Source organism: Hyla sarda, chromosome 6 (genome assembly GCF_029499605.1).
Source record: "Hyla sarda isolate aHylSar1 chromosome 6, aHylSar1.hap1, whole genome shotgun sequence".
Classification (NCBI taxonomy): domain Eukaryota; kingdom Metazoa; phylum Chordata; class Amphibia; order Anura; family Hylidae; genus Hyla; species Hyla sarda.
Genome location: NC_079194.1, coordinates 196,105,475 through 196,122,253, shown reverse-complemented (window position 1 = coordinate 196,122,253; position 16,779 = coordinate 196,105,475). Strand labels below are relative to the sequence as shown.

At 40.6% G+C, this 16,779-nt stretch overlaps 1 protein-coding gene across 7 annotated transcripts in view; it reads right to left on the bottom strand.

The window, feature by feature from the left end:
- WWOX (WW domain containing oxidoreductase) overlaps positions 1–16,779 on the bottom strand; it is a 1,139,839-nt gene that overhangs the window by 584,825 nt on the left and 538,235 nt on the right. Inside the window, exon 10 of one of the 7 annotated variants that reach the window (XM_056526122.1) lies at positions 12,557–12,583. The exons of the other annotated variants lie outside the window; for them this stretch is intronic. Coding sequence (XP_056382097.1) covers positions 12,572–12,583 — 12 coding nt within the window. The 3' untranslated portion in view covers positions 12,557–12,571. Of the gene's footprint in view, positions 1–12,556; positions 12,584–16,779 lie in introns of those variants that run through there. 7 annotated transcript variants of the gene reach the window in all.

Below are 16,779 nucleotides of genomic sequence, written 5' to 3'. Positions count from 1 at the left end.
ATTTGAAGACAAGTCTAGTACTCTCAACTAGAACTCTACTCTCTTTGATGCATCACAATTTAAAAACCAGAGACAAGATACTATACGTAAAACCAACTCCCCCACGAATAACCAAGAGGACAGCCACATGTCAGCAGTACTAGTCTGAAAATATAGTTCTACTGTAACTTGACAAACCAAAACAGGGAACTTTTCTAAAGTCTGTAGATCTTCTGCTCTATGATTAGAAGAACATGCTGGAAGATGACTTTTGGGGAAGATGCACCAACAGCAGATTTGTCCACCACAAATACATGACAAATCCAAACTTCTCCCTTGCAACATTGAGAGGGTTAAATATAAGGCAAAATTTGCAACAGAAATTGACACGCTGCAGATTAGAAAATCTGATCCATTTCTGTTAAGAAAAAAATCTTCACTGGATGGTTAAAATTATTGACAGATTATCCACATTGTTGGACACTGAAAACCACAAGGAAGAACAAATCCACTGTATTTCCGCTATATGCTTATATACCCCTCAAAACTGTTGGAGACTTTCGACAAAGCTATTTGATCTTGCACAAAAAAGCCTAGAGGCAGCAAAGAAGGTGTTGTAGAAAATTATGACCAAAAGGCCTTGGTCCTAGAGGCGATGCTAAAGGCCTGTCTATCCTGTTAGACTCTAAGGAATCTACTGCAGACACAACTTCTGGACTGAACACACTAAAAGGATAGATGGACAGAACTGCAAGACCCTGAGTGAATGGGCGAAAGCCATCAGTCACGGTGAGCTACAGCCTCTGGCAGTATAAACAAGGCTGAAATGATAGTCAATAAAATCACAATTAAGTGCACCACGTGTCAGCAGAGCCCGGTGCTCACCAGCAACAAAATCAATACCCAGCTGTTTGGAAATTCTTACACTTTTTGACTTAGTTGTGTGTTTTCCTTCCTCGGCTGATTTCTCTGTAATGTGTTTGTAAAGAATCCTGGATCTTTGTTGTTGCGTAGAGGAAAATGTGTGATGCTATTGAGGTACGTGACTCTTTCTAGCAGTGATTTATTGCAGTAGACGCAGGACTGTCTGGGAGAGTGAGCCTCTGGTCTGAAAGGGAATTATACTCTGGATTATTTCTCTACGATTTTTGTCTCTTTATAGACAGGAAGAAATGTACAGGCATAATAACTATGCTTCTTTTTAAAGGTGAACACGAGATAGACATAAAAAGCAGCATGATAAAAATCCAACATCTGGGAGTATCTTCTTCGGGAGATGGTCACCTTCAGTGTGTTTTCTGAGCTGCTAGAAAGCTATAGAAATAAAGGACAGGACAAATAAAACACTGCTCCTGGTCCCTTCGGCCATGTGATACCTTACTGTAGTCTGACTTAGCTGGAAAGACACTTTTTATTTATAGTTTATGTTATGTTGTTTTTATTTTAATAGTAAAATACTACAAATTGTAATACTAATTATCCATACACATGAGCTGTAGGTCAAATGAAATGGGCATTTTGGCTAACTTCTGCTCTTAAATTATATGCAATCATTTGCAATAGTTGATGGCAGACTAATGTGTGCCAAAAATATGGTTGGCCACATGTTTTTTGTTTAGTTTTTTGGTCACTGTCAGCTGAAAAAACAAGGGTATGTTATGATTGGCAAATGTTTCTTTTTTTTAAGTGGAAACATATAGTATGGGTGAACCTGAGTAAAATGATGTACCACAAATCGGTGGTCCAGTTGCAGAGTTATAGCCTCCATTGCTAGTAGGCTAACATGGCTCTTTGCGCAAAGGAGGTGGGAGCCGACTTTCCAAGCTTCCCTGTCTCCTTCCTCCATGCTCCCATATGCCCATCCATCTGTTGAATATGCATAAATCTTCACTCTCAGGTCCTAATGACGTGAGAGCCTATGCCCATGTGAGCGGGAACATTTCCAGAGAGAAAGAAATTGGGACAAGGATGCTGATTTTAAATAAGCTACCGTATATGCTCGAATATAAGCCGAGTTTTTCAGCACAATTTTTCGTGTTGAAAACGCCCCCCTCGGCTTATACTCGAGTGAACTCTCTGCCTGTCAATCCCTTTCAGTGGTTTTCAACCTGCGGACCTCCAGATGTTGCAAAACTACAACTCCCAGCATGCCCATCCCCTTTTGTTTTGTACTCACCTCCCCTCGGTAGGAAGTTAGGGTGAGCTGGTCCGGGCCATCTATGCTGCAGGGACCGTCCCGGTGGGGAGGGTAAGTCGTTGTGGGCTGTCCATTTTCACCTGGGGGGGCCTCTTCTCCACGCTTCGGGCCATGCCCCGGACTAGTGACGTTGCCTTGACGACGACGCACAGGGACATTCATGCTCAACGTCCCTGTGCGTCGTCGTAAAGGCAACGTCACTAGTCCGGGGCCAGGCCCAAAGCGTGGAGAAGAGGCCCCCCCAGGTGAAAATGGACAGCCCACAACGACTAACCCTCCCCACCGGGACGGTCCCTGCAGCATAGATTGCCCGGATCAGTTCACCCTAACTTCCCACCGAGGGGAGGTGAGTACAAAACAAAAGGGGGGGGGGCGGATGATGATGAAGGCCGCAGTGGTCTTCAACCTGCGGACCTCCAGAGGTTTCAAAACTACAATAGCCAGCATGCCCAGACAGCCGATGGCTGTCCGGGCATGCTGGGAGTTGTAGTTTTGCGACATCTGGAGGTACGCAGGTTGAAGACCCCTGATGAAGGGATTGACAGGCGGTGATGATGAAGGGGGGTTATTAAGAAAGGCCGCAGTAGTCTTCAACCTGCGGACCTCCAGAGGTTTCAAAACTACAACTCCCAGCATGCCTGGACAGCCGATGGCTGTCCGGGCATGCTGGGAGTTGTAGTTTTGCAACTTCTGGAGGTCTGTGGGTTGAAGACCACTGATGAAGGGACTGACAGGACTGATGATGAAGGGGGGGATGATGACAGGGGGGATGATGACGGGGGTCTGGATGATTACATGGGGGGATGATGTATTTCCCACCCTAGGCTTATAGTCGAGTCAATAACATTTCCTGGGTTTTTGGGGTAAAATTAGGGGCCTCGGCTTATATTCGGGTCGGCTTATACTCGAGTATATACAGTATATCATTTAACCATCCCATTCTTCATGTGGTTGTGCCACATGAAGGGTTTAACATATTTAGGGTTTATGCATATACAAAATGTCCATAAGTGGGCATGCCTGGAAAATTTTGTGGGTGTTCCTGCAGATGTGAGCTGCTGGGCTTATATATTTACATATACTACTATAACAAATAATTTCCTTTCTACTGTTATAAAGAATACCAAGGGGCATCAGTATATGTAACTATTGGCTAATAACAATTAATGCCACACTGTTTCCTGACCTCTAAGACAATTGCAAAAGTCAAGTTGCAGAAATGACATCAGCAGATTAGTAATTATGCCCCTATAAGGAATAAGTACCATAGAATGGATTTCATTAATTTTTATTAACTGTTAAATCGCAGGGCTCTGCTACTATATTAGGTGCAGTGGGGCTGGGAACAGACTCATTCCTTCAAGTATTATATCATAGACATTGGAACTGGGGAGATTTCATTTTTGAGATTTTTTTTGCACAAGAAATCCAGGTTATTCCTAAGGCAAAGCAGACCACACATCACGAGAAACAATCCTGTGTAAATCATTTACACAAAGCATCCTGGGTAGTGTCTTGTAAAACTCTGAAAAGCAGCTCTGATCTAGCAGTAGATGGCTCACATTTGGGATATCGTTTAAACACAACACCTCTCGCCTTACACAATCATTGCAACAAAACACCCATTTAATAAGAACTGGCTGCACCATAAGCTGCAAACAATGTTCCATTTATTAGACTATATAAATCTTGATGCAAAAATCAAGTTTTCTAACATAAAAAGTGAGGTCAATATTCTTTAACCTGCTTAAAAACAAAGCTAACTTTGGCCTTCAGGACACAGTAGATTCCTCATTTTCGCCAAAACTTTTCTTATAATTGATGTTGCTGTGTGGGTCTTGTTTTTTTTATTTTTTATTTTTTTTATTGCAATTTATAGTGTCTTTTTTGTATCCATTTTACTATGGATTTTTTTTTGTTTACTTTGTTTTGCTTTAAATGGAACGCATAATAAATTTAATTTCACAATTAATGTTTTTTTGTTTTTTTTTCACATTGTTCTTCAAAACTATTCCCTTATACGTATGTTGTATAGAATTCACTTATTAACAGGATACCAAAAAGGTACATGATTTCTATTTTATAAGCAGTTTTTTTTTTTTTTTTTTTTGCTAAAGTGTACAAAATGTAGATTATTTTAAATGATATTTAAAGAAGTTATCCAGGAATAAAAACAAAAATCAAAAAGCAGTTTTGTTTTTTTGTTTTTTTTAAATCAAAAACAGCGCCAAATCTGTCATTAGGTTGTCTGTGGTATTACAACTCAGTTCCATTCACTTCAATTGAAGAACTGAAGACAGAAGTGATATTTTAAAAGAAAACAGTTATGTCTTTTTTCTAATCATGGATAAGCCCATTTTTTTACTTTTACTTTTTATTTACTTTTTTTTTTATTATAACAATATAAAATATCTATGTATTCTAAGACATTTAAGCCTGTGTAAAAGGACAAATGATATCGCACCATGGCTATCGCTAATGCTGACAAGACCGCATCTTGTTGATGTCACGATTGCCATTGATTTCAGCATCGCAAGAGTTAAAACATTTTCTCATATCTCGCCCGTTGCTTCATTGTCCAGCACAGTGTTAAAGGGGTATTCCAGGAAAAAACTTTTTTATATATATCAACTGGCTCCAGAAAGTTAAACAGATTTGTAAATTACTTCTATTAAAAAAATCTTAATCCTTTCAGTACTTAAGAGCTTCTGAAGTTAAGGTTGTTCTTTTCTGTCTAAATCCACTCTGATGACACCTGTCTCGGGAAACACCCAGTTTAGAAGAGGTTTGCTATGGGGATTTGCTTCTAAACTGGGTGTTTCCCGAGACAGGTGTCATCAGAGAGGATTTAGACAGAAAATAATAAAATTAACTTCAGAAGCTCATAAGTACTGAAAGGATTAAGATTTTTTTAATAGAAATAATTTACAAATCTGTTTAACTTTCTGGAGCCAGTTGATATATAAAAAAGGTTTTTCCTGGAATATCCATTTAAGTGCTACAAGAGAACTGTACGCATAGCTTGGAGTGAGAAGGGGTTAATATACATCACCAGTTTGGAAGAAAACGTCAAAGTAATCATAAATATGGAGAGCATAAATAGAAAATGCATACATCTTATTTCATGGGGCGTAACAGACACAGTTTGATCTGCTATTGATCTACATGTGACCAGAAAGTAATCAATCTCTCATTCTGGTGCTTAAAATACACAGTTAATGTTTCATGCTTTTTTTTAAATCCCTGTTATTCCTCATTTTGCCTATGAATAAATATTTTCAGGTGTTGAGGATGAAAGTCACTGCTGACATTTTTGTCGATTTTCCTACACTCCAAAGTGATTAGATTTGGGGGTCACTTAGTAAGAGGTCATCTCTAGGACCACACATTTTAATTTCAAATGCAGCGCAACCCAAACTGATAACCTTAAAAAAAAATTAAAAAAAAATACTGCATCAAAGGATATGAAATCAACTTAAGGCTCCAATATTTTTATGTGATTCTCCTGTCATCTATAGGTATGGAGACCAGTGTTACAATGTATAATTCTGCTGACAGGTAACCTTGATATAACAAGGGAGAATAGAGAAGGGAAAGGTGGGGGGAGTGTAAGGGGGGGGGGGGAGTCAAATGAACAATTTACTGATATAACAGCAATTTTCTCCAAACGGGATGAAGATACTCTCATAATATGAACGCTGGGAGATGAAGCCAGGCAGATGCTATGTCACATTACATTTACACGTACAGGGGCCTTGTTACATCAGCTACCAGTAAATCTAAAAAAAAATCAATACTATTAATTTGTGAGATGGAAGGGGAGAAAAAAAAAATTACACAATGCCAAGGGTTAAAAACAAACTCCTACTGTCCTAGGGTTACATGGATGCAAGACTCATGGAAAGTCACCAATAATATTGCTTTTTATTTTTCCATTATTTTTCCCATTTTTCAAATGTAAAGCCAATATCACATTCCGCCACAGAGGAAGTCTTGTGTTGTGTGGTAACATGCGCTTTATTGTCCTCCGCAGCTGAAGGAAATGTTGGCCGGGAGCCTGCAGAACACAATAGCCACATGTTCATAGAAATTAATTATCTAATTAATTTGGTGTCTAGCAGCAATTAGTTCAAATGAACATATGTACGATCTGGTTTACAAATAGGTTTTCTTCTTACGAAGAATAGGGAACAAAATATTCCCTTGGTCTAAACAATGGCTGGTTTTCCATCAGCTGTAAATAAAGTGAGAACCTAAGAGAAGAAGGGATGTCATTACAAAGTACATTACACAAAAAAAAAAACCTTATATGGGTCTGTAGGTGCAAAATTGAACGCATTATGATTTTTAGATGATGAGGAGGAAAAAGCAAAAGTGTAAAAACTAAAAATAGTTTTGAGTCCTTAAAGGGGTATTCCCAGCAAAAACATCTTATCCCCTATCGAAAGGATAGGAGATAAGATGTCTGATCGCGGGGGGCCCGCCGCTGGGACCCCCCGCGATCTCCCTGCAGCAGCCCATATTCTATGCGTAGCTGTGTCTGAAGTTTCGGAAACCTCCGGGCTTCCGAGAAGGGGATGTGACATCACGCCACGCCCCCTCCATTCATGTCTATGGGAGGGGGCATTGCGTTACGTCAGCAGCAGGCCCCCCGCGATCAAACATCTTATCCCCTATCCTTTCGATAGGGGATAAGATGTTTTTGCCCGGAATAACCCTTTAAGGTAAAAATGGGCTGAATCCTTAACCCGTTAACGACACAGGACATATCTTTATGTCCTGTGCCCGCTCCTGCGATATAACCTGGGGTCATGTGGTGACCCAGCGTCATATTGGGTCGGGACCCGCGGCTAATACTGGACATCACCAATCGCGGTGATGCCGAGTATTAACCCTTCAGATGAGGTGATCAAAGTTGATCGCCGCGTCTGAAATGAAAGTGAAACCTTCCCGGCTGCTCAGGACCACCGCAGTGAAACTGCGCTGTCCCGATTAGCTGCTTGGACATGAGGAGGGTCCCTACCTGCCTCCTCGCTGTCCGATCGCCGACTGAAAGCTCCGTGCCTGAGATCCAGGCAGGAGCAGTCGAGCGGCGATAACACTGGTCAATGGTAAGCGATTGCAATGTGTGTGCAATGTTATAGTCCCCCTATGGGGGAGATAACATTGAAAAAAAAAAAAGGGAAAAAAAATGTTAATAAAAGGCTGAATTCCCCCCCCCCCCCCCCTTTATCCCATAAAAAGAAAAATGTAAATAAATATAAACATATGTGGTATCGCCGCGTGCGTAAAATATATAAAAATATATTGTTAGTTAAACCACATGGTCAATGGCATACATGTAAAAAAAATTCCAAATAGCGTATTTTTGGTCACTTTTTATACCATAAAAAATTTAATAAAAAATGATCAAAAAATCTGATCAAAACAAAAAAGGTACCGTTAAAAACCTTAAGATCACGGTGCAAAAAATGAGTCCTCATACCCATATGCGGAAAAATTTAAAAGTTATAGGGGTCAGAAGAGGACATTTTTAAGCATATTAATTTTCCTGCATGTATTTATGATTTTTTTTCCAGAAGTAAGGGAAAATCAAACCTATATAGGTAGTATATACCTATAGAAGAATCATTTTAATCGTATGAACCTACAGAATAAATAAAAAGTGTAATTTTTACCGAAAAATGTACTGCGTAGAAATGGAAGCCCCCAAAAGTTACAAAATGACTTTTTTTCTTTCTTTCTTTTTTTTTTTTTTTTGTCGCACAATGATTTTTTGGGGGGTTGGGTTTGGGTAAAATGACTCATGTCATTACAAAGTAGAATTATGGCGCAAGAAATAATCCATTATGTGGATTTTTAGGTGGAAAATTTAAAGGGTTATGATTTTTTAAAGGTAAGAAAATGAAAATGAAAAAACTGAAAAATGCTGAGTCCTTAAGCGGTTAAGTGGTTAAACATTATTATTGAGACATTTTTATGTCAATTCTACTCAGGCAGAATGTGAGATATCAAGCCACCAATGGTATTGAAATTATCCAATATTACTGTAACATATGCATATGTGGGCACCTCTCCAATCTAGCCTAGCATGGCTACTAAAACCTTCTTTTAATCTGTCCACTGACTGTCCATTACACAGAATATGCAATTCATAATCTTTTCCTTGCTCTACAAAGCCCTGACAAACTGCAAGTCCTCCATGATTTCATCAACCACCATACACCTAACCTCAGGCCTAGCCCTGACCTTCTCTCCTCTACCATTCTCATCACTAGGGCTATTTTTTCTCCTGTCTTCTCAGGTATTCCCTTCCTTAATATCACCTTCTATTTTCCAACCCTCCAAACGCACAAAACCTCCCACTTCCTGAAAACCCTTCAACTTGGCATAAGGTCACCTTCGACATTACTCGTCTACACCATTACTTATAGCCAAAAATTCAATCCTGCTGTCTACAAACAGGGGCAACAATGGAAGCACTATAAGCATTGGGTCTCCTATAGTCCAAGTCAGTTCGGGAGCACCAGTTTGGTGCTCAGTTTGGATTTTCCACTTTTACTATAGATTATATTTAAGCACCAGGCCTTGAATATGCAACACTTATTTGGTGCTCCTTATCTTTTGATTGTTTCAAAGATATTATAAATCTTTGAAAGCAATAGTCAAAGCATCTCCTGCATATATTAAAAATTATAGCTGCCACTTGGGAAAAGGTTACCTTTAGAAGACAGGAATGGAGTGAATAATGCAACTTTGGTTTGTAACATAACATATGGCAATACATGGAAAGCATTATATTACCATGATATACAAATATTTTTTATTAAAAAATAATAATAATAATAATATATATATATATTTTTTTTTTATTTTTTTTTTCAAAGACTGAAGCTACACATTAAGAATATATAATGTTCCTTAAATATAATGCAGCAAGTTGAGTCTACTAGATGATATACAAGGTCACATGCAATAGATTACATAAATGAACTAGGCAGCCGGCCTGGGAATTAATACCAGGACAGATCAGGCAAGATTACACAGATTATTTCTTTTCTTGAAAATGCAGAATATATACACTCCTCTGTAAAATAAGATTCATACTTGATGCAAGCATGGGGAGAAATCTGTCAGACGACATTCCCAATTCAATATTCTTTTGTGCTCCCAGTAAAAATTTCCATATATTTTAGATTAAAAAAAAAAGTCTCATAAATAAATAATTCCAAGCAGGAAGAAGAACCTGAGATAAAAAGAAAAAAAAGTCTGTGCATTTTATTTAGAGTAAAATGTAATCTCTCTTTTAATATATTGTGGTGTAAACAGTACACAGAGTATGTACAGATATAGCAATGCTACATTTGTCATTTGGCGCAATTTATCATGATATCATGACCTGTTTCCATAGGAGTAAATCTTATGCCTTATTTTAACAACAATGGTCATTGATGCTACATTTTGATTTTGTGTTTCCTAATGTTATATACTGCATTCACCAATAACCTATAGGAGGCTGCCAGTGGTTTGCTATAACAGGATGGATTTTAACCATTTAACCCTTGTTTCCCATAAGAAAAGTGGGACCCGATGTGCTGCTTATCTCCCTCCTACTATTAAAAAAAATTATCAAAAACAATTTAAGTGCAATTCCAAGTCAAATGTTTACATTTTATTTATTTATTTATTTATTTATTTATATATAGTGCCACTTTTCTTGGTTGTTTGGTATTGCTGTGGTATTGGTATTTATGTTCAATGTTAAAGTTGGGTTTCCCTAGGCAAATAGGATTCTACTTTACTCATACAAAGATATGGCCTGTGGTCTATATAGAAGGAACTGGTTTATAAGCAATTCACAATCTAGGTCAGTGTTCCCCAACCAGTTTGCCTCCAGCTGTTGCTGATGGTTGTCCGGTCATGCTGGGAGTTGTAGTTTTGCAACAGCTGGAGGCACACTGGTTGGGAAACACCAGTCTATCACCAAACAAGATTATTAAGAACACTACAGACCACTTCAGCTCATAAAGCTAATCATAAATTAGAGAAGCACCTAGTTTGGATTATATCTTTTACTTGTCTCTGTAGTGACAACATATCACACCGCGGCAGACCATAGCAAGCAAAGGAAGCAGAGGTAAGCAGAACAGAGCGGAAGTAGGAGAACAGTGAAAATTGGAATTCATAGCATATTGAAAAAAATGGAAATTGTTTGCTCATAGATCCTTGTTGTTATCCCAAGTCTACCTTTACCTCTAGGGAAGGGTCAACGCAGCGCATCAGCAGTGTGTTTAAAGCAAGTCACTAGAATGAGCTCCCTGCTATGACCAGGTAGCCCTGTGTGTCTGCTTGTAGCAGATCTGCAGCAGGAAATCAGATGCTATGAGCAGACACACAAGGCTACAAAGCTGCAGCAGGGAGCTCGCTTTAGTCACTGGCATCAGTGCATCTGCTACGTGAAATACTTTGCGGATGCACTATGGTTGACCCTACCCTTAAAGCCATTGAGACATGTTAAATTATCTTGGTGGGGTTTCTTGATCTTGGACCCCCACTGGCTCAGATTTCTCAAACTGTGTGAGAGAAAAAATTGAGTGATTTTCCCACAACAACCAATCACTGCTCAGCTAACGAGCTCTGGTAAAGTGAAAGCTGAGCTGTGATTGGTTGCTGTGGGAAAATCCCTCCATTTTTTCTCCCACACAGTTTGATAAATCTGGGCCACTGGGCCTATTTGGCTTTTGGCATATTCAAGCATTACATTTAACAGAATGATAAATAAATGTCCCTCTGGTCAAGCAACCTGTAGGCATTAGCATAATTCAAACACATTTCTGACCTGTGAAAAGTCTAGTTCTGTTGGGGTCTTGGAACAGATCATTAGACATAGGTGGGTGATGAGTACAGCTGTGAATTTTACTCCCCAGCACATAACTTATAGTTAAACCTATTGCAGGAGACAGTGAACTATATCTACCATAGTGTTGAGCGGCATAGGCCATATTCAAATTCGCGATATTTCGCTAATATATGGACGAATATTCCTCATATATTCGCATATTTGCGTTTTATTAGCATATGTGAAAATTTGCACGCCAGTCTCACACAGTAGTATTAGAGCCTTCTATACACCACACAAGCTGGAAGCAGAGAGGGATGATCACTGTGATGTGTACTGTGAAAAAAAACAAAAAACGAATATTCGTAATTACGAATACATAGTGCTATATTCACGAATGTGCGATATTCGCGAATAAAATTCGCATTCCGAATATTCGCGAGCAACACTAATCTACCAAGCAATATAAACTTTTGAAATGTCTGTGCGACACACTATAAAGGAAATGTTCTATCTACTACAGCTCACAGGTTACGTGATCAGCAGGGCATTGTGTTTTTTTTTTTTTGTGAGGACAAGCCGTATACTCCCACCCTCTATGAGCCAGAATAGAAAGCTGCTCTGAAAGAGTGTCTCCTTCTCTGGTAGACCTGATAAATTCAAGTATTAGACAGCCATTCCTTTGACAGAAGCCAGGCTCCAAAAAAGTAGAGTGTCTTTGTGAAACTAACATTTTAACTTGAACTATGTTATACATTGGGAATGGTGGGTGAACTACATGTAATCAAAAACTTCACGGGAACTTTTTTTTTTTTGCAATAAGACTTTGCAGTGGGTTGCCTTGCATAGGATTGTTTCATGGCTGACGTCTGTTAGTATGTTCTTTTTTTCACAAGCCGACTGTTTGCTGTACTGAAGCATCTGGGAAAAGGGCAGAGGAAATACAACAGACGATGGCTTTATGCTCGCTCCACTAGGGATCCCTCTGACTTCTCTGCGCTCTGATAGTTTTATTGGTGTATGTTTTTTATTTCTGATCTTATCTTTGCAGCCAGAGATGAGCCTAATACCCTGACAAACAGTGCTTGTACGCCGTGTTTATACAAGACAATATCTCTGTACGTCTGACTTATGCTATTCATCTGTTTACATTGCCAGAGAAAATAACAAGTTCTCCAGTGTAAATATGACAGTGGCGGTGCCATTAAGCCTGTCCGCGGACAGCCTTAAAACAGCTAAGCAGCCCACAAACCTTTGTCATATTTATGGGATCCTTGGTTTAATATGGACATACTTAACCAGCCAGCTGAAAAGTCTGCTTAGTGTTGGTGACTTTGGCGCAACTTGTATATAATGAGGGGTATAAAGCTGCCCGTGTTTAATGGAACGCTCAGAGTTCTTGAATTGTGACACAGAAATCAGACAGAAAGTTTAGAACGGATATTAAAAATGGTTCACAATGGTCGCACACCGGGGCTTCACGTATACGGAGATTTATTTACAGGCTTCTTTTATTTATTGCTCAATCTGATGAACTGCAATATTTTCTTGTGTTATCAAGTGAAGCTCTAAAGAAATAGAGAGGGAAAATCATTCTTTCATACCCAGATATTTCCCTATTTGCTGGGTACGACAATAATCAGTATACAGTAAAGGATGAATGGCATAATAAAGCATGAATAAAAACAGCGGCATACATGGCAAAAATCTAAATAGGCCCCCAGTAAGGTGGTAGGTCTTGTCATTAAGGACAAAAGGGCCTGGTATATGAGTTCTCTTCTGAAACCCTTCCACAATGTCTAAGCTAATCTACTGACACCTTGTTTGCTTTAGAGGTAAGAGTATCCCATCTATAACTGCACCCTTAGGACAGGGTCAAACGTAGGTAAGCGTACTGCAACAAGTAGCAATAAAAGGTGGGACCCACTGCAGCCACATGGTCTGCACCTTTTGTATGTATGCAGGGGTGTGGACATTTAAAAAAAATATATATATACTTGTCCAAGGGACTAAAACGGAGCAGAATCTACTTGTCCCTCATAAAAATCCACCTGTCCTGGTACAAAATAATTTTAACCCAAATAGTAAGTAAATAAGGTCTTTTATCAATAAAAACTTGATAGGCAGACCAGTATGTCACCCCATTAGGTGGATAAGGTCCCTGATAAGTAAGTCTGCCCCATTAATGGAATACTGCAGTGCAAAATAACTTATAATGACCGCTGGGAAACCCCTCCCCCCGCTCTTTTGTAAGGGGCCTCGGCAGGAATGGGGGCTTGTCCACATGACGCAGCGGCCAACACCCCCCCCCCCCCATGTATCCCATAGATACATGGAGGGGGCATTTCAGCAGCCCTGTCATGCAGGGACGGAACATTCCCTTCATGCCGTCTGCTGGGGCCTTATACACGAGATGGGGGAGGGTTGTCCCAGCGGTCAGACCCCCGTGATCTCACTTGTGGGGATAAATTATTTTGCACCACAGTATTCCTTTAAGGTGGTAGTCTCCCTTCAGGTAGGTATGTCCCCTTTAACAGGTAGAGATCAAGTAGGGCCCCCTGCGCCATTATGTTACCCTCCCCCCCCCCGATGCTCCCTGCATCATTATATTCCCCCACTGAGCCATTATATTCCACCCCCTTTGATGCCCCCTGTGTCATTATATTCTCCCCCGATGCCCCCTGCGTCATTATATTCCCCCCCTCTGATGCCCCCTGTGTCATTTTCTTCCCCCCCGATGCCCCCTGCGTCATTATATTCCCCCCTCTGATGCCCCGTGTCATTATATTTCCCCCCGATGCCCCCTGTGTCATTATATCCCCCCTCTGATGCCCCTGTGTCATTATATTCCCCCCCTCTTATGCTTCCTGCTCCACTATATTCCTCCCCCTCTGATGCCCCCTGCGCCATTATATTCCCCCCTCTGATGCCCCGTGTCATTATATTTCCCCCCGATGCCCCCTGTGTCATTATATTCCCCCCTCTTATGCTCCGTGTCATTATATTCCCCCCTTTGATGCCCCCTGCACCATTATATTCCCCCCCTTTGATGCCCCCTGTGTCATTATATTCCTCTGATGCTCCCTGCTCCATTATTTTCCTCCCCCCTCTGATGCCCCTGCACCATTATATTCCCCCCTCTGATGCCCCCTGCACCATATTCACCCCACTCTTATGCTCCCTATGTCATTATATACCCCCCTCTGATGCTCCCTGTGTCATTATATTCCCGCCCTGATGCCCCCTGCACCATAATATTCCCCCCCCTCTGATGCCCCCTGCGCCATTATATCCCCCCTGATGCCCCCTGTGCCATCATATCCCCCCTCCCCTCTGATGGCCCCTGCGCCATTTTATTTCAGACTAACCCCCTCCCCTCTCCTTACAACATTATTTACTAAACCTCACCTTCTCTCCGATCCCCTGCTGCCTGTCCGCCCCCATGTTCACTATGGCAGGCTCAGCGGTCCCTGTTGTTACTGGACCAAATCTTTGGTCCGTACGGAGGGGCGCGCGATGAGTGACGTCATCGCAGGCGCCTACGCCGGGACGCTGTCATCCTACACGGCTCGCTACAGGCTGCAGCGCACAGCTGCAGTCTATACAAGTTTGGTTACAGGGCAAAATTACCAAACTCATGTAAAATAGCCCAAAAACTGTTATATTATAATTACAGGATGATAAAAACAGCCCCTTTTTCACATGGAAACATCCCCTGAAAAAAACAGCCCCAATATTCAAAATAGTTTGGAAAATATCTGAAAGTTTCAGACATTTTGTGCCAGAAAAACAGACATTCTTGGTGGATCAAAATTAACCTCTACAAACGATGTGTGCACATATATTCATATGGAAATTAGTTTTGGTCCTGCGTCTTCCTCATTCAAGCCACTTCTTAAGGTATCGGCAGCACAGTCAAGTGTTCCCAGTGGAACCCCTTCAGGGGGTCGGGATGTGCTGCTGAAAGTCCAATCAAGGGTCTGCATTATGAAGGTAGCTCTCATAATGATTTTGCTATAGGACCATTTTTCCTCATTGGATCCCCTTAACTCACTAGTGGTAACCTAACCTGGGGATATTGATAGTAAGTGTAATGACTAAATTCCTGTAAATCAATGGTGATTCACAAGCTCAGGCTTACTACCCTACCCTATAATAGATTTATCATGCCTACATTCACAATATTGGCTCATAGGTGATCCTGCAGTAGACTGGTAAATGAATACATCATATAGATTATCTATTGTTAATTATTGATCAGTCTGGCGGATTTATTGTGAACACTAAATTAAGACAAACATATGCAAATAAAACAATCATTAGGTTCTGACATTAGAATAAGGTATGTGTTTAGTACAAATATTTTTGTTGGACAATACCCATAGACGTTGAATATGTACAATTAAAGGTATTAAATCATATTATTACAATAGCATTTGCATCTTAGAACACAAATAGGAACTTTGTCTCCCTGGAGTCTGTCAGTGTGTGAAATCTACTCCAACTGTGTCCAGGAAACACGATATTACACAGACAAGATATTTTCATACTCTGGGGCCTGTATTGGGTGATGTCATTGCATCTATTTTTAAGGGGGCAGGTCTCCTCCTGATTCACGTATCGATGGTCTACATACAGATATTTCAATGATAGTGTAAATGCTGGCTCCTGTTTCTGGCATCATGCAGGGGAAGTGTTATAATGACAGGGACACAAAATGTCTGTAGAACAGGGACCCTCCAAGAGATAAATGATTCCCCTATGAGGTGGGAGCACACAGTTCCATCATCAGAATTCCCCGACCACCCTGGGTGCAGTGACCCTGCAGGATCATCTCTCCTCTACAGTCCCAATGATGAAATTCTCTGCCTCTCACTTGAACCCAGCTGTCACAGTAAACCATATGCTACACAAACACACCAGCCAGTAAGCCACACTGTCTTCTTCTTCCCCTTCTTTTTAATATCAGCACCCTCTTTCTAAATCCTGCTGCATCTGTTGCATGATAGGCTGGCATTTGCTGTAAAAGCAGAAAATTACGATGAGGGTCTAATTGACCCTCTTGTGTCTTTGAAGAATCTTGTCTGTATTCTCTAATTGACCCTCTTGGTACCTTAACCGAACAATGAATGAATCCTTGGTAAATAATGGAGGGTGATGATTAATAGCTGGAGTTGGCCAGACCACTCGTTTGCTAAGGGTTCCCATATTGGACTGTAATTCCCTGAAAGACAATGCACAGACTGTCTCAGCTATCTGCAAACGCTACACGCTAAATACGACTATAAAATTAGCAAGGCTTTTTTAAACAGAATAGAACGGTGAGAGTGGAACATTGACAACAACATGCTTGTTACAAGTGAGTTCCACAATGAGGATGACAGAGGCACTGATGTCATAGTTGTTCTTGACATAGTTGTACTTGATCTAACAATGGCACTCACTTACGTTGCTGTCTCATGTTAACAGAATAGCAGGTGCAGTACAAAGTGCTAGGGTCACAAATGGCTATCCGAGACTTTCCATACATAAGAAAAAGATGGTGTCTGCCTTGCACACCAACAAAGTGACTGTTTTAATAGACTTATTTAGCTTGTACCCATACTGATGCAGCTGTGACGGCCCTGCCCATTTCTTCTCTCCTGATTCACTAGCTAACCCTTGAAGAGGAGACGTAGAGAGCAGCAACTGGCTTTACTTTGGCTAAGTTTGACTGTGTTACGCTTCACTATCAACAATGAAAAACAACCTACAAACAGAAATA